The following is a 17,628-nucleotide window of genomic DNA, read 5'->3' as shown; positions in this document are numbered from 1 at the left end:
CTACGAGGATCAAGTGATGCAAATCTTTTGTGCCCAGGCAGGAGGCTTCCTGTCATAGTCAATATTCACCCCCCTCCCTTTCTGCTCCTTTTCACTACATGCATTACCATCTAATGGCTCCAACTCAAAAGCATTAGAATATGGTTTCTCCAGAACTTTGAGGACCCTGTTGACCTGCAACCCAATGTACAGAGAAGATGGTTACTACCAACTCTTAAGAAGGAAAATAAGAAATAAACCAAGAAATATGGTTAAATTGAATAAAACAGAAAACACATAAAAATCCAAAATGTATTACTTTTCACAAACTTCATTGAGATAATTCAGTCTATTACAGGAGCTGCCGGTCTACCAGCTACATACAGTTTACTGATGTCTGTGTATCTATACCACGGATGGATGCTTGTTTCCACCTAGTGGTACTCATTAACTCAATTCATTGACTTGAGACAACAATGCAATAAACTGACAATGTCTCTAAAAGAGGTATTATAGGCATACCATGGAATATTATATGATACTGTATATTATACCAATATTTTAAATAAAGAAAGCCTTCATTAGCATCAGAAGAAATATAAAAATATTCAGAGATTTGGATTTGGATCTTTCCAAACACAAGCACAATAATCTTTCCAAATAATACAAGATAAATAGCACGTCCATCTTGGCTCCAAGTTCTTCCTGGTTCTTGAAGCCATGTGCTGTTTTATTTACAGCACCTGTAAGAAGCGTTGTTGAAAATACTAAATTCAGAAGGATGACACTGGCGCAGGAAGTAAGGTTAACAATACCCAGTCAGCAGCATTTTAGTGTAAAATTCATCCTCTTTCAGTACGATCTTAGTTAGAAGTTATCCAGTGTATCACTGCTTGTGGATACTGTTGTTTATGTGGCATAAGAAACCATTTGGTGGGATATTATCTTTAGTATTTGAAATAACTGGGGAGAGGATAGAACCCTGTAGTACACTAGTGAACTAGTGTAGACCAGCAGCTGCTTTAATAGACATGGGTGTAGCAATAGTAATTTTGACAAGGAAAGAACACAACTTTGAATAGTCTCCTAACCTCAGAGAAGTCTCCCTTTTCTGCAGCCTTAATTGCATTCTGGGCGATATAGTTGCGTAAGATGAAACGGGGGTTGGTGCTGTTCATCACATTGAGTCTCTCCTTTATGATGAGGGACAAGTCACTTCCATCACATTCCCTGGTTAAACGCCTCCTGGTATTGTGGCAAAAGAAAAATCACAAAAAGAGTCTTTCTTATGTAAAACCAAACCAATGAGATGTAAGCCTCGGTCTAGTGAAACTGCACAGTCAGGTAATTATTTTCTGTGGGTTCACTGCAACAAGTGATGTCTAAGAAGTAGCCTTTTGATTCATTATTAATATAAAACATTTGATTAGTGCAGCTTTAAATGGCAACCAGCAACAGGATGTAAGCTTGTTCTTCTTTGAAACTGGATTGACAAATGTAGGAATAGGGTAAATTCTTATGCATTATGTAAATATATTCATTATATAATCATAAAGGTAAGTTTTGGCCTTAAACCAAGAAATAAGTCAAATTTGACACCTTTTATTTTTTTATCCTTGTTTTTAGTTATTCTCTTTTTACCTGTATCGGCTAACCCAGCGAATCCAGTCATCACGCTGCTTTTCCTTAAGCTCATCCTGATCCGTCTCCAGCAGCTCCTTTAGTCCGGACATTAGTTGCAGCTGCTTGGACACACCTGGCCTGTCTGCCACCATGCCAAACATGACTGGGTTGGTTTGTGCCATGGACAAAATCATCGCCAACTCACTAGAAACAAGGAAGATACTATGATGATGAGTAGGGAAAAGGAAAAATGCTTGATACTGTCCATAAATCTAGCTCTAAAGTAGCTCCATGTGTATTCTATGTATGACTGACTCAGTTGCCTGCATCCTTTTAGATACGACAAAACAAATTTAACTTACATATTTTCTTGGTAAGATTTTTCCCCAAAATGCTTGCATATAAAAGAAAAAACTGATTAGATGGTGAAAGACATATGCTCAGGTACGACTAAATGTACATTCATTGGGAGTATATGGTGGTTCAGCTAGATACTTTATGTCGTCATTATAGCCACACTATAAAAAAGAAAACATAGACCCAACCACCATACACCCCCTCACCGGTCCTCCATAGTTGGCTTATTAGCCACCTTTAGTTCCTCAATAGAGGCACACTGCTCTAGGATGAGATCCACAACTGGCTCAACTGTAGCCCTCTCAATGTCACCCTCTTCAGGCCAGGGCACACGGCTCAGCAGGTGAAAGGAGTTGGTGTAATCTGCACCTGAAAAAAACAAAAAAAAAACAAGATGAATATACTTTTACTTTTATATATTGTTCCCTGACATCTCTAGTTATATTCCATAATTCCTTGTACCAGTATTGTGCATGAGATGCAGCAAGTCTGAGATGAGCTCTCTGTCCTCTGCTTCTTCTTTCCTCACAAGGCCAAGCTTCTTCCTCATGATACCCAGGTAGAAGGTTTCATACGTAGGCATAAATTCATCCAAGATAGCTCCAGCCTTGGCTGCATCCAGCTCAGAGCCCAATGCCTCTGCCAGGCGAGCCAGGTTCCAGCGACACATGGATGGCTGGGCTTGGTATGAGTACCGTCCTCTTTTGTCTGAGGCGTTGCAAACAAAATCTGGATCAAATCTGACGGAAGATGGGACAGTTTTCATGTAGAATATGATGAGCCACATTACATTAAATGCTCTTCTTATGTAAATTTCTTATCTTCTTATTAGCCACTGAATGTCAAAACAGACTATAATCTTACTTTTAGAAATATGTTACTGATAAAATAAAATAATATATTTAGTAATATATAAAAATATCTATATCTACATCTATATATACTATATCTACTACTTACTTATGCTTTCAGCAGCCTACCTGTCCATGAAACCAAAGGGGCCATAATCCAGAGTCAGACCCAGGATGCTCATGTTGTCTGTGTTTAGCACGCCATGGCAAAACCCAACACACTGCCACTGGGCCACTAGTTTTGCAGTTCGCACCATCACCTGGGTACAAACAAGTCCAATATGATGATCAAAATGCTAAAACAACAACATGAATTAAATCCTAAATAGTTTTTGCCATGTTTAGCAATGACTTCATACTGAATCCTACATCCTTACATCCCCTGAGGGAGACATTTAATCTTCTCACCTCTCTAAAAAAAGCCATATTCCTGTTTTTCCTGTTGCTATGAGCCTGTTGAATGGAAGGGAAGAAAGTCTCGATTACATAATCCAGCAGCTGAGTGCGAATGTCATGCCTCCCTGCGCTGGGACCCTGCAGGCCTGAGAATCCATCTCGACCCAGACATATCTCAAAAGATCCAAACCTAAACAATCGGAAGAAAGATGTTTGTTTTTGGGATTGTTTTATATAACTTTTTTACAAAGTATAAATCATCATCATGTGTGCACAGGTTTTTCTGTATGAAGTCAGCTTTTCATCTTAGTTGCATTTTAGTTCAATATTACAGTTTGATCCCTATTTACCAGAGACATCATTATGGTAGAAGTGATGAACTCTGGAAAGACTTGATTACCTGATGAAGGAAGGGGCAAGACGCAGGACAACTGAGCAGCGTTCAGCAATTCGCTGGCCACTGTTCAGTGGATCTCTGCTGACACAGAGGTCAGAGGTCACAAGGGAGGCTGCACGGGTGCTAGGTATCCCCAGGGCGGCCATGGCCTCGCTGCATAAGAACTCCCTGATGCTGGAACGAAGCACCTTCCTGCCATCACCATCTCTAAGAAAATTGCATTGTATCCATTTCTGATTAATCAGTGCATGAGTCAAAGAGGTTATAACCTGCCAGTACTGGAAATATGCTGAATGTTGTTCAACCAATCTTTATCCAATCTTTATGACTGTGTTGTTTTGTGTCAGACAAGTGAGTTAAATAAGCATCAAAAATATACATTACAATACAGTAGTTTAACTTTAATTGATTGTCTTCCACAAGAAAGCTATAGAAAAAAACACAAATCTTAACAAAACAAAATTTCATTTACAATATGACAGCGATACAACTCATATAATTCTGCATGTTCTAATTTGGGCCATAAATTTGACACATATGATTTCAGTGAATTGAGGTGATACTGGTCAGTTATGTTATAAGGCATGAACGAAAAAATGTCTGAGTGTTCAAGAGAAAAAAATCTGCTGGGGAAATTGGTTTCATGGAGTGCTATTGTGAGGTAAGCAATGGGATGCATTTGATGTGTGCCAAGCAGTTAAGCTCATAAGCAGCTCTCCCTGGGTTAAGTGCATTCACATGCCTCTAGTGATGAAGGCTTATGGAGAATTTGCTGTGTCACTTGCCTAAAGTGTCTTATCCTCATTTGATGATAGAAAATGTATCAAACATTATAAGTAAACTAAACTAAACTGCACCAACAAATGCCTGAACTGGGGACACATAATCACCTGGAGAAAGGTGTGACTCCCGCACCTTTCACCTGAATCTCCCATCGCCCATGGGTGCCAGATTCTACCTCCCCAAGGTACATCACCGCTCCATCTCCCAGCTGACCCGCAAACATCCCAAACTGGTGACCGCAATAACAGTGCGCAGCCGGCTGGGAGCCTGGCAGTAACCGGGAGCCACTCAAATACTCCGGGCCCAAAGGATCATTCAACACATCCTGCACTCCCAGGTCGAGCAGAGCCAGCGCTGACTGGGACAGAGCCACGAAGGTCGGACGCACCAGTGGCTGAAGAGTTGCAATTCGGGAGAAACATGCCGCTGGGACGATCCGTGACCCGGGCTCCTCAGAGTCGTCCACCGGTAACTTTTCCAAAACAGTGTTGTTGAAAGGTAAGCGCTCCAGAGACGAGGACCTGCACTGAGAGGGCTCCATGAGTCCTGGAACTTAATGCAACCCAGTCCTGACTAACAAGACTGTGTTGTGGCGTCAGAGTGTGTGGTACTTACCTACAGTGAGAGACACTACTCAGTGACCAAATTAAGACCCTTTACTCAATTGAAAGTGTCAGTTATACAATGGAAAAGTACTCATTAGAAATAAAAGCTTTTTAATATATATATATATATATATATATTTTTTTTTTAGAAAATTCTAATGTTGTTTATTGGATCTTCTGATGAGTAATTAAAAAAATAATGAAACAACATTTCTTTTATTTTGTATCATATTTGATACATCTGGAAGTTTTTGTAGTTTTTTAAATAGCATGTTTTTTTAAACAAACAAAAACATATGAATACAGTGTTGTTTAAAGCCCTTATAGGTCTCTCTGAAACTCATGTATCAAATATGGCTTTATAGGGTTAACAATTCAATAATCAATCATAGGCCTGTGTTTTGTCTTCATAAAGTAGGCTAAATAATTAATCTAAAAGTGGTCATTCCGAAAGTACAACATTTCCCTCAGAAATGCAGTGGAGTAGACGTAAAAGCAGCAGGAAATGGAAATACAAAAACATCAGATTTGAAGTAGCTGAATAAGCTTAATTGCCAAGTAAGTGTACACACGCAATAAACGTGCCTTTATACAATTTTACAATGAAGAATAAGGAAAAATAAATCTGTTGCAATGTCTGTTTTTTATGTATTTTGAAGCCCCTGATCACATTAAGGACAAGAGTGAAAACTATATGTTTATCACGGGGTATTACAGAATGGGATAGTACGGAATGATACGGAATAGAGTAATACAGTAATACAGAAAAAGATAGGGTAAGCAGCGCTCGGAGTGATGCAAATAATGTCCACTAGGTGGTAGTAATGCAACGAGGAGCATGTTATGTGTCGGATAATCTAAATAGTGAAGAAGAAGCCTTCAACAACAAATCAATTCACTATGTAATTGTTTGTTTTGGTAGTGTTTACGGTTATTTGGAGTTCATCTCCTACGTTAGAGGAGAGGCTTTACAGTCGAATAACTTCCACAGTCTGTCTGTTAGTCTGTGTTATCCAGTAGCCGCTAATACTAGTAAACTGGCTACATTAGCTAGCCAGCCGGCTAAAGGCAGCTAACCGAAGCAAGTCAAACTTTCATCAGCACCAGTGAGAGAAGATGGACTCAGGTGTTTTTACGACCTTTTCCGAAGGTTTGTTTGTTGGGTTAGCAAGGATGAATACATGCTAATTTGTTGGAAAACTCGGAAGTCTGGAATAATTATGTTACAGTTGCCTTTTATCGTTGCTTCGACTTAAGCTAAATTAGCTTCATGAGCTATTTTATTGACATATTTTGGGGTTGTATCTGGGCGGGTTTTAGTGTGCATCACAAATCATTTTACATGCATATTGTTAATGAATTATGCTTCTCCATGCGTTATTCGTACGAGCATGCCACATGTATAGCTGACTTAGTTTTAGGAACATTGTCTGTATTGAACACGCTCTCAGTGTTTTCAGTAAGGTTGCATTCAAAACACACCTCTGTTCCTGTGTCGCTAAAAATACAGTTAGCAAACAAAAGCAAAGGAGAGGAAAGATCCTCTTGAGTTGGAATTACAGATGGGTAATATAGTAATCCTAAAGATAAATCAATGAAAATTTAAATGTTTTTAATGTCATAGATTTAACTGCTGGCCGCAAAATCACCCCTACTTTACTGAAAAGTCAATTTTTGGTGTTGGTGCACTGGATTCTTTAAGTTTCTACCTCATACATAAATTGAATGTTGGACCGGGATTGACACTAGTTGTGATGTCACAAATATTGCTCATAGGTCCAACCCTTAAAATTAGATTTTTAATAAGCTCAGATAAAATGTTCCACTTTCAGCAAATGAATGTGAAAACTGCTTTCCAGTATCAAACTCTGCCCATGCTTCATTCTGCTTCATGCACAGTGAAGCTCAAACATCCAACTTTAGGAACAAGAAGAAAAGCAAAGGGGCACTTTAATATTTCGTGCCTATAAGCACATAGTCAGGCTTTTATGTCAGAATCATTATACATAATTGTACCATGTGATTAAAAAACAGCAAGTTGGGTAGTTTAAATTTCCATCATCACACAGTTTAATTTTCTGATAATAGGGTTGACAACTTGACATATTGACAGATATCCTCTCCTCTCTAGGAAGATGTCAGGTAAGCTTTATTCAACCCTACATTTCTGTTTTTCAGGCAACCCCTTACCTCTGGCGTCACTGCGCCTCCTGGTCCCACCTTTTCAGCTCATGACAGCCTCTATGTGGCAGGTGCTGAAGAGACATGATGTCATGAACTACTGGAAAGTGGCAGAGTTCATCTCTTTAGTAAATGACATGGTCCCAGAGCTGCTGTTGTACAAGCACAGGACACAACTTAACCTGGGGTTAAGAGCTAGGGTGGGTACCAGTGGAGGACACGAGAGATGTCCTCCTCATTCATGAGCTGATTCATAGCTAATGTCAAATGCTGTTATGTAAGATGAGGCAAGGAAACAGTAGATAGTTAGATTTACAGATAGATAGCCAATGATATATGAACTATAGTGTAAAAACAGTAGTATTTTGGTGCAGTGTTTCTTTCTTTCTCCTCATCAGTTTATTCTTGAGTTGTGCCGAAGGGAACAGCCTGTGGAACATGACTTCATCTTGTCTCACCTGGACCAGATTAAATCACAACACCCTTCCCTGGTAGATGTAAGTGTCTACACTCTGAATGAATTAAGTCTTCAAACTCCAACTGCTCTGTTAAGCCCATATTTTTGTGTATGTAAACATATGCAGCTATCCAGTAGTGAACTTGTGTACTTGCAGATAAAAGAATCAGAAGAGGAGGAAGTACTGGTTCACTTTCTGGAGTTAATTCAGACCCTGCTCAAAGATCCTGAAGAGAGACGAGGCTTTTTCTCAGTGAGTCACAATCATTTAGACCTCCGTAGAGCCAAACGCTCCTGTTGCGATACAGCGAAACATTTGTCATGACAGTCTTTTATTGTCTTTTTAAAGGAGGTCTTCCCTGCTGAGTATGGACCACAGTATGACAGTGATTTGCAGACGCTGTTTTGGGAGTTCCTCTGCCGACTGGCTCAGCTGTTGCCAGTCCCTGACCTAGAGCAGGTGAGCAGTGTCATTATGACATCTTGATAAAAAGATAAAGGTACGGTAAAAGTTTACTATTAATACTGCGTACCTCTTCAAGCAGGTGAAATTTTGAAATGTGAGAACATTACAGTTAGAGGTAACAGCTACCAACAACTAAGACCACTAGAGGGAGTAAGTATTCAGTATAAACCAGTTATCATGAACGGCCTATAAGTATAATGTTATAATTGCAGGAAAATAAAATCCTCCCCATGTTGAGGCCATGGGTATTCCTCTCTCCACTTCATTCTGTGTGTACCTACATTTTGAGCATGTATGTGTAATGTAATAGAAACAAGGTACACATAACACACTTATAGCTCCCACTTATAGTGCAAGACGTGAATCATAAATTAAGCGTAGTATAAGTAATAAACATTGAAGACACAGTGCAGTCAGTCAGTCAGTCAGTCAGTGTGGGCAGGTGTTGTGATTAAGTAGAGAAAAGAAGGGGAAAGAGAGGAAGAATTTGAAAGAAAAGGAACCAGAAAAACAAAACGGGGTGGGGGTTGGGCATCAGGGTGGACAGAATTTTAACATTTTTTCCTCCTTGCCTCTACACACCTTTCCAGGCACCTAGTCCCCCCCCCTCCTCTCCTCTCCTCCCTCCACATTTATAGTTTTCATTGGAAGCCCTTTAAAAGGATCTGTTATGTTTTAAGACAAACTAAAAACTCATAGTGCTCGACTACTCTCATCTCAAAAATAGTAACACTTTTTGATTCTGTGTAACCAGACAAAAGAGATATTAAATATGATCAACCAGCAATTAGTTTTATATTATATTTGTTTATTACATGAATGCTGTATAATTTTTGACGATATTGGATCTGTGGTGATGTGTGCTGTTATACTTTACCTGCAGACTGTTTCCTGGCTTGGAGCTGAAGGTTCTGTGTTTGAGGAATGTGTGTGTTCCGTCTCTGAACCTACACACCTGAGGACTTTGCTCCAGCACCACAAACACCTCGGCCATTTAGATCAACATGGTAGGCGACTTCCCATAACCACTGCTACTGTGTTTTTAAGTTTGAAGACAATAGTTAACGCTTTCCCCTTGTTTTTTTTTTTCCGGCACAGTTCCACCCTCAAGCATGGGCGACAGCATTCTCTCCTCCCTCTCTGCAGTTCCCGCCAGAAGAATGGCAAACCCGAAAGAACAACCCAACCAGTCACATCCCCTGCGAGACCTCAGTGATGACACACACACCACTGTTTCTTTTGTGGATGACGTAGCGATGGAAATCATCACAGTGACGGATTACGCGGAGGTCGAACTAGGTGCGAGCACCGACGTAGAGGTGATGATGGGAGTAAACTGCTTTGAAGGAACAGACGGGGTGGCTGAAGATTCACTGGTGGTGCTCACAGAAGAGACGACCAGGGAGGAGGATGTAGGTGAAGCAGGGGAGGAAACAACACAAGAAAAGCCTGTCAGTGGTTTGATAAACATCGTCCATACAAAAGTTAACAAGGACGCCTCTGCAGACTCTCAGTTTCAGACCTCTTTGGGACCTCATGACTGCCCAGACTGTGAGAAGAAATTTAAGTTTGCTTCTGCGCTTACTGCACACAGGGTTATCCACACCGGCGAACGCCCCCACCGATGCAACGAGTGCGGCCGTTGCTTCTCTTTCAGGCAGTCCCTCGACAGGCACAGGAACACACACAAGACGGGACGGAAGTACAGTTGCGTGGTTTGTGGGGAGACCTTCCACTCTTTGATGGCCCGCACGGAGCACAAGCAAACGCACATGGAAGACGGTGTTTACACATGCCAGCAGTGCAGCAAAAAATTCAATTGGGAGCTCGCTCTCGCAAGGCACCTGAAAACTCACACTGATAACCACACAGACGCAAACAAGACATCGGGGAGCCACGAGCAGGTAAAAGAGGTCAACGCCCTGGCCGAATCTGACCGCCAGGCTCGAGCAGCTGATGATTGTGATCGTAATTCAGAGAATGCAGAGGTAGAGAGCAGCGAGTGTCCCGCCTCAGAGCCTGGAGGCACACTAAATGAAGTCATTTCTCTAGTCAAAGTACGCACAAGCGGGCGCAAACGCAAACCAACCATGAAGATCCAGGTGATAAATTTGCAGAAGCGCATGACGACTAAGAGGAGGAAGGAGATCAACAGTGCGAGTCCTCCAGCAGCACTGAAGCCTTTGCCTTTCAACTGGTAACATCATCTGGCCTCATGATCACTTAGTTGTTCCTGTCTCACATTAAAACTTTTTCGTTTATTCACAGATTTAGTAAGCAGATTAAAATACAATATAAGAACATTTTTACCAGGCCAGTGTACACTTTGCACTACTACTTTATACTACATATAGTTTATCTTTAATGTTTCAGTTTCTTTATCTAATTGCCTGTTAAGAGTATGCACTATGCATTTCACTGCACACATTGAATGACAAATTAAAATTTCAAATAGTTATGTATGGTGAGACATCCCACAACTCTCTACCCTCCTTGTGACTTTTCCCTTCTTTTTTTACAGTGCAGAGCACTCTTATGGGTCAACCATGGTGTCATTGAAGGACAGGGATGAAAGTGAGTGTTTCATTTTTAGAAATATAATCTTTTGATTGCTGCCATGCTAGAAAAAGAAAAAAGGATCAGTGTCATGTTGCGTGATACTGGTCCTTTTTTCAATACACTACTGTATTTTCCAAACTTATTGTTTGCAATTTAATTCAAGTCAAGGACATTATTATAATTGTTCATTTTGGCCTGTAATTTGCAGTGTTTCTGAAAATTCTTTAGTGGCACTTGCACAAAACAAAGTCCAAACTGCACACATCATTTTGCTCTTTCTTTGTTGATTTCTTGCTCTAGTCTTATAATAGCGTTGATTCTCCATAAGGTTCTGTTGCAGATGGATCATCAAAGGCGTTCTCCTGTCCTAATTGCTCCTTCCACCATTCAGAAGAAGTGCAGGTCCAGCAGCACATTGACAAAGTTCACTCTGTTGAGGTAGAGGATGACAAGCCGTCCCTTCAGTGCCTCACAGAAGAGGAGGGACGTTTTAGTTGTCCAGACTGTGAGAAGAGCTTCAAGTTCCTGTCCTTACTAAAAGCCCACCAGCGTATCCACACCGGTGAGCAGCCCTTCCTCTGTTCTCAGTGTGGACGGCGTTTCTCTTTCAAACAATCACTGGAGAGGCACAAGCAGACGCACAAGTCTGGACGCAGGTACGAGTGCCTGATCTGCGGGGAGTTCTTCAAGTCCCTGGTGGCACAGAGGGAGCACAAGAGCACCCACATGGAGAATGGCGAGTACCTGTGTTCGGAGTGTGGCCGGGCATTCGCCTGGAAGTCTGCGCTGGTGAGACACTTAAAGACCCACAGCGAGGATGCCAACAAAGTGGAGCGTTCTCACAAATGCCCTCGCTGTGACCTGGGCTTCAGCTGTGTCAGCTACCTCAACAGGCACCTCCAAACTCATCAAGAAGAGCGAATGCACATTTGCAACTGCGGGAAGAGCTTCGCCTACCGGGCAGCTCTCACAGCACACCAACGCATCCACCAAAAAGAGCGGCCACACAGATGTGCGCAGTGCGGCAAGGGATTCCTCTACAAGGGCGGTTTGCTGAGCCACATGAAGATCCACTCAGAAGAAATGCCCTTCATGTGTTCCTACTGCGGCAAGTGCTTCAAGAGGGAACGCAACATGAAGAAGCATGAGCGCTGCCATACCAGGGAAAACGTGTTCAGCTGCTCGCAATGCGACAAGAGTTTTGTCTATAAGGCGACTTTGATCCGACACGAGCTGACACATTCCGGCGAGAGGCCGTACCTGTGCTCCGACTGCGGGAAGGGTTTCTTTTCCCACGCAGAGCTTCTGAAGCATGAGCGTTTCCACACGGGCCACAAGCCCTTTCAGTGCCCCCACTGTGGCAAGAAATTCACACAGTCTTGCTACCTGACTATTCACCTGCGCTACCACACCGGAGTCCGACCGTACTCCTGTGCCGAGTGTGACAAGAGCTTCCTCAGTGCCAATCGGCTGAAAAGACACCAGCAAACGCACACAGGGGAAAAACCATACATATGTGTGGAATGCGGGAAAGGCTTTAGGCAGTCATATCATCTCAAAATGCATCAAAGAACACATATCATGAAGTTAACATAGACTTCATGAGACATTGAAATATCTGAAACTTTATATTTGGAATTTAAATTGGGATTATCATTTAGATTAGGACAAAAGTAACATAAGATTCATTATAGGTTCATGTTCATGTCCCATTTTCAGACTGAATGCATTTGATTTCATGGTTGTGTTATTAAACCACACTAAGCAGAACAATGTCTTGATGCATTACAGTTTTTTGGTACTATTAATATCTTGGCTCCGTATTTTCAAATAACAAACAGAAGAAAGTTCTACAGAAATCTAGTCTTTATTGAGAAGTGTGGGAATGTTTTACAGCTTAACACTGATTTGGAAAAAAAGTTTTAACCTTTTTGTGCCTGAACAAGTTACATTTGCTTTTAGGAACAGTGGTTTCATTTTCAACAGTAACAAAAAAACAAACATCCTGCAGGTTTTGTGGCGGAGACTTTTGTTTCAGGTCAGCAGTAGTACAGACAGGAGCCACTTTGAGTTCTACAGCTGGTTTTAAATCATTGTTGAATATGAGCTTACAGAGGATTTAGTGTTGCATCTTCAGACAGAACAGCCGTTAGGAATTCATTGTACATTTTGTTTACTGACATCAATTACAGAAAGGACAAATGTGCATCACCATGATGTTGGAAAAGATAAAACTACTAGACAATTAAGGTACTGCTGAATTAACTGTGAATTTCACCTGGAGACATTTCAACAGATGCAAGATTTTCCTGCCCGAGTAGGTGATGCTTCACTGTACCAGAGCTCTGCAGACCACAGTAACCTACACTGCTATGTGTAGAGTGATGGGACAGTGGTCGCTTCCCATCACCTTGTTGCGGATCTTGCTGTCGCACAGGCCCGGCAGCAGACCAGAGGACAGCACAAAGTAATCCAGTCGCCAGCCCACGTTCTTTGAGCGGGCGTTCATCATGTAGGTCCAGAAGGTGTAGGCATTGGCCTGCTCGGGGTAGAGCTCGCGAAAGCTGTCGGTGAATCCGGCTTCCAGTAGCTGGCTGAAGCCCTCGCGCTCCTCAGGGGTGAATCCTGCGTTTTTCTTGTTCCCCTTCGGGTTCTTCAGGTCGATCTCCTGGTGTGCCACGTTGAGGTCGCCACATAGCACCAGGGGCTTCTGTTTCTCTAGGTCGCACAGGTATGCTCGGAAGTCTATGTCCCAGGTTTTGCGGTAATCTAGGCGCACGAGACCTCGGCTGGCGTTTGGTATATATGCCGTCACCAGGAAGAAGCTGGGGAACTCTGCAGTAATGACACGGCCCTCCTTGTCATGCTCCTCTTTGCCTGGGTAAGGGGATTGGTAGAGGAGGTTCAGCAAAAAGTGAAATGTAGATACTTCACAATCACTCAGACAAAAGGTTCTGTTTTAAAATTCTTTAGTTTAGCTTTCATTTCTAATGTCACAATTAATATAAAAGTAAAGACCACCAATCAAGGCCACATCACTCTTCACATGTGTAACTGACAGTTTAACCACATCAAAACATGTACCAACATACTCACAATGCTAACATACTGATATTTAGCAGGTATAATGTTTACTATGTTGCTCATTGTTGAAGCTAATAGGAATGTCATTAGGTGTTTTATTAATTAAAGTATTGGTGCTTCCAAATGACATTTGATTTGATGACTGTGCTATATGGATGGAGAAGGAACTACCAAAATACAAGTCATCCTGAGAGAATCTTAAATGCCTGTAAAGAATTTCACAATCCAACAGTTAGAGATTTTAAACTAGGAACCAGAAATGTGGACCTGATGGTGGCGCCAAAAGTAAAGTCATGGGATCACCACAGTTATTAGGATCATGAAAAGAGTTCATTGCAGTCAGCCTAATAGTTGTGGAGATATTTTAGTCTAGTGGTAGACTGACCAACTGATGTTACCAGCTCTTGAGTCAAACTACTAGCATAAAGAGGTGAGTAACGTGGAGCTGCACTAGGCTAGAGATGTTGGAAAATCAAAACGTATTTTTGCCATATCCAGGCAGCAGTGAAGGTTCAGACCTGATCTGACAACATAAGACAGAACTCACCAATGCCATAGGTCACTTTGAGGGGTTCAGTCTTGCAGAGCATGGCCACACCACTGTAACCATCCTTTTCATCTGATGCGGACCAATACTTGTGCGGGTACTCGGGCATTGAGGTAATGTCGGCAGGCAGGGCTTTCTCAGCGCACTTGGTCTCCTGCAGGCATAAAACATCTGGAGCCTCCTCGCGCACCCACTGGAACAGAAGAACAAAAAGCATTAAAACCGGAGCCTCGGCTTGGCGAATAATTGCCAGTGTTTTTATTTCCAAAGCTCACTGCAAACCTACATCCAGACCCTTCTTTTTCACCCAGGCTCTCAGCCCATCAACGTTCCAGGACGTGATCTTCATGTTGGCGTCACGTCCATCTTTGCTGGTCATCTTATCAGGAGGGTCATCGTACAGTATTGGGGCCTCTGGCTCCTTAGCCTTCTTTGTCTTCTTTGCAGACGCTATAAGGCCATGAATCAAAGTGGCAGATCAGATATGTATTATTTGGTAAAGAGGACATTGGAAATGTTTCCAGATGTAATGAATGAAGTGAAGAATGTGTTAGTGCCTGCTGTAGTACCAGAGCCTGTGTCGTTTTCCCCTTCTGCAACCGCCTCCTCTGCCTTCTTGCCTCTCTTCATGCTTGAACTCGCTCGGACTACAAACACACTTCGCAGACACACAACACGCACACAGGACAGCACACGCGCCGCTGGAAAAAACAGAAAAATTATTTTAGCAACACTTGCAAGTATTTTAAAATCAGATAAAAATAGTAAATGCACACCATAACTTCAAGGAGGGGTTCACACTTTTTCAAGTCAGTTGCCCATATGAACACTACCATTCCTCTATGGTTTTAGCATTTGCATTTGTCAAAGCATAAGGTTTGGGAAAGCTCAAGGTCCATTTACAAGCCTTCAAATCATCTGGAAGTCAAAGCAGTACAGCCTAAAAACCATGATCTGAAGATATGTTGAAACTTTTTGGCTAAAAAAAAAAAGAAAGCGGGAAAACAAGGCAGAAACAACCTGGCAGAGAACTGTGACCTCTGACCTAATTTGGGGCAAGGCACAACATACCGTACAGGACAGGACCAGATGGAAGCAGATAGCTCAGCCTTACGCTCCACAGGGAATGAAGAGGATTAAGTTTAAAGTAATTGTTCCTCCTTTTCACAGTGGTCTTTAGAAGATCCAAATGAGTTGAATCAAATAGGTACCTTTTTGAGCCAAATACCAAATGCCTTTATATAAGCTATAAGCTTTATATCATGATCACATACATTTAAAAGCAGTATGAACAGGAGGAATGAGGAAACCCTCTCAGTGTTCATATAGACATCTGACTGTTTAAAGAAAAACTATGAACCTGTCCTTTAAGCATTTTGGTATTACTGTGACCAAGATTCCTGTGCTGCAATTACTTATCGCCCAATATATAATATAATATATGTCCCTTTAGACATTTTGTGCAATGTAATACCGGTTTCACAGTCAAAGTATGAAAGACTTCAATAACCAGGATAAGGCCTAGAATTACAATTTCAATTCATGTCACATTTTTGTCATTACTTCCTGGAAGTATTTAATAATCATTTCCATTAATATAACTAATGACTCATGAATCATGACCTGGATGCAGGTAAGCAGTAGATAAAGAATAGATGGATTAAAAAACCTAATTCATTTCAGATCAGGGGTCTGGAACAATAGAACTGGGGATTTTCCAGACAGCGTTTACTTGAATTCCATTTAAAAACATTTTATAACTAAAACGGTCCAACTGATGCTGGATTTTAGGGACCAATGCTTATATTAGGGAGCAAACAAATTCAATCAATATATAGGCTGATAATATTACACAGTACCAGTCAAAAGTTTGGACATACTTTCTCATTGAAGTGAACGGGAAAGTGTGTCTACTGATACTGTATATATACATATTTTGTTGCAATAATCCCTCAGATGTGGTTATTAAGCACTTGCAACAAAGATATATAATCAAGGCTGATATTTTACAGTTCAACAATATACTCTATAAACACAGTGGGGAATTTAATAATTATAATGCGCTATGAATAAAAAAACAGAACCTTGAATAAAGAAGAATTATTAAGTGTGCATGATCATACTGCTTATGTAACTTTAAAAAATAAAGATATCGGCACATATGGCACAATATATTCACTGATCCCAATATGTCTGCGATAGGTCAATTTCGGTCGATAATATCGGTTGAACCATATATCGGTCGGGTTCCAATAAATAATACTAGTGCCAATGACAGGCTAGAAAAATATTAAGGACCTTTGTAATTGAAATGTAAAACGTCTAAATACTTATAAGATGAAACATAAATTGATGGTTTTTAAGACACTCTGATGTCTTTACGGCCCAAAGAAAGCATTCTGTTTCTAAACGCCTCCCTTTTCTACCTATGCATGTTTTAGAAATGGTATTGGTCCGCTTGGCAAAGGTTAAGTGACTTTTTGGAGGTTTAACACAAACTCTAACAAAGAGGGGGAGCACGCTGAGTGTTGAGCAACTCCTTAACGTGGATGAGCACAAAGCCAAACACACCAACTGCAAGTTATCAGACGCTGGGTGCTAAAACAACAACAACAACAACATGCATGCATACATACAGAAGACAAAAAAGCCACTACAGTAGAAGCTCTTAATAGGTTTTACACAGTAGCTTTAAAGGCTAGCCTTAGCATAGCTAGCATCTCCGGTGTGACAAAGAGCACGCACGCAGCAGGCGGCCTTCACGGAGGATGTTATAGAGACAAACAGCTAACATAGCTTCCTGAACGGTGTATATGCTTCACCAATCAATGCAAATGCTGTTAAATAACGTTAACTACCTACAAGTTTCAGGAGAAGGACATGCAAATAACCTTACTTGCACTTTCACAACAGGATGCAACGAGCAGACGACTGTTCTTCCACAGTCACTCCCCCCAACACATACACTCTCTCACTCAAACACACACACACACACACACTTATGCTTACTTGAGTTCATTTTGGGGACATTACATTGATTTCATTCATTTCCTGCAGACTCATCATAACCACTGACCCCAAAATCAGACTTTTATTAATTAAGAACACGGCTTTTGTCCCCAATTAGACATGTCGTCACCAATGAATTGGTCTTTAATCTGAAATGTGTCCCCAAAAGTAGGCTGAGTCAGAGTCAAACACACACAAAGCACAGCAAAGATTTGTGACCACGTGCTGGCTGCGCTAAGAGACTGCCTGCTTAAAATGACATCAAACGTCTCATGCTTATATCTCACTATAAAGAAAGAAAAACTGAATGAAAATACACAAGGTTTGGTTAAGT

At 41.3% G+C, this 17,628-nt stretch overlaps 3 protein-coding genes across 3 annotated transcripts; 1 reads left to right on the top strand and 2 right to left on the bottom strand.

Annotated features, from left to right (window-relative positions):
* selenoo2 (selenoprotein O2) lies at nucleotides 1-4,897 on the bottom strand. The gene is made up of 9 exons (XM_053314013.1): nucleotides 4,494-4,897; nucleotides 3,607-3,810; nucleotides 3,219-3,396; nucleotides 2,940-3,070; nucleotides 2,422-2,699; nucleotides 2,166-2,328; nucleotides 1,621-1,806; nucleotides 1,071-1,224; nucleotides 1-174 (listed from the first exon to the last, which is right to left on the bottom strand). The coding sequence occupies exons 1-9, from the start codon at nucleotides 4,607-4,609 to the stop codon at nucleotides 1-3; spliced, it is 1,584 nt and encodes a 527-aa protein (XP_053169988.1). The 5' UTR covers nucleotides 4,610-4,897.
* Nucleotides 4,898-5,869: 972 nt separating this feature from the next.
* LOC128353237 (zinc finger protein 420-like) lies at nucleotides 5,870-12,397 on the top strand. The gene is made up of 9 exons (XM_053313921.1): nucleotides 5,870-6,141; nucleotides 7,170-7,372; nucleotides 7,571-7,669; nucleotides 7,787-7,882; nucleotides 7,979-8,089; nucleotides 8,979-9,102; nucleotides 9,194-10,292; nucleotides 10,617-10,669; nucleotides 10,995-12,397. The coding sequence occupies exons 1-9, from the start codon at nucleotides 6,108-6,110 to the stop codon at nucleotides 12,248-12,250; spliced, it is 3,075 nt and encodes a 1,024-aa protein (XP_053169896.1). The 5' UTR covers nucleotides 5,870-6,107; the 3' UTR covers nucleotides 12,251-12,397.
* Nucleotides 12,398-12,489: 92 nt separating this feature from the next.
* Nucleotides 12,490-17,248, bottom strand: apex1 (APEX nuclease (multifunctional DNA repair enzyme) 1). The gene is made up of 5 exons (XM_053344231.1): nucleotides 17,182-17,248; nucleotides 14,855-14,986; nucleotides 14,572-14,735; nucleotides 14,286-14,478; nucleotides 12,490-13,531 (listed from the first exon to the last, which is right to left on the bottom strand). Exons 2-5 carry the CDS (start codon nucleotides 14,913-14,915, stop codon nucleotides 13,017-13,019), a joined length of 933 nt encoding a protein of 310 aa, XP_053200206.1. The 5' UTR covers nucleotides 14,916-14,986; nucleotides 17,182-17,248; the 3' UTR covers nucleotides 12,490-13,016.
* Nucleotides 17,249-17,628: the final 380 nt, after the last annotated feature.

This window comes from Scomber japonicus, chromosome 23 (assembly GCF_027409825.1).
Source record: "Scomber japonicus isolate fScoJap1 chromosome 23, fScoJap1.pri, whole genome shotgun sequence".
NCBI classification, from domain to species: Eukaryota; Metazoa; Chordata; class Actinopteri; order Scombriformes; family Scombridae; genus Scomber; species Scomber japonicus.
Note: the sequence above shows the minus strand (reverse complement) of the source record. Positions and strands in the feature narration are given on the sequence as shown.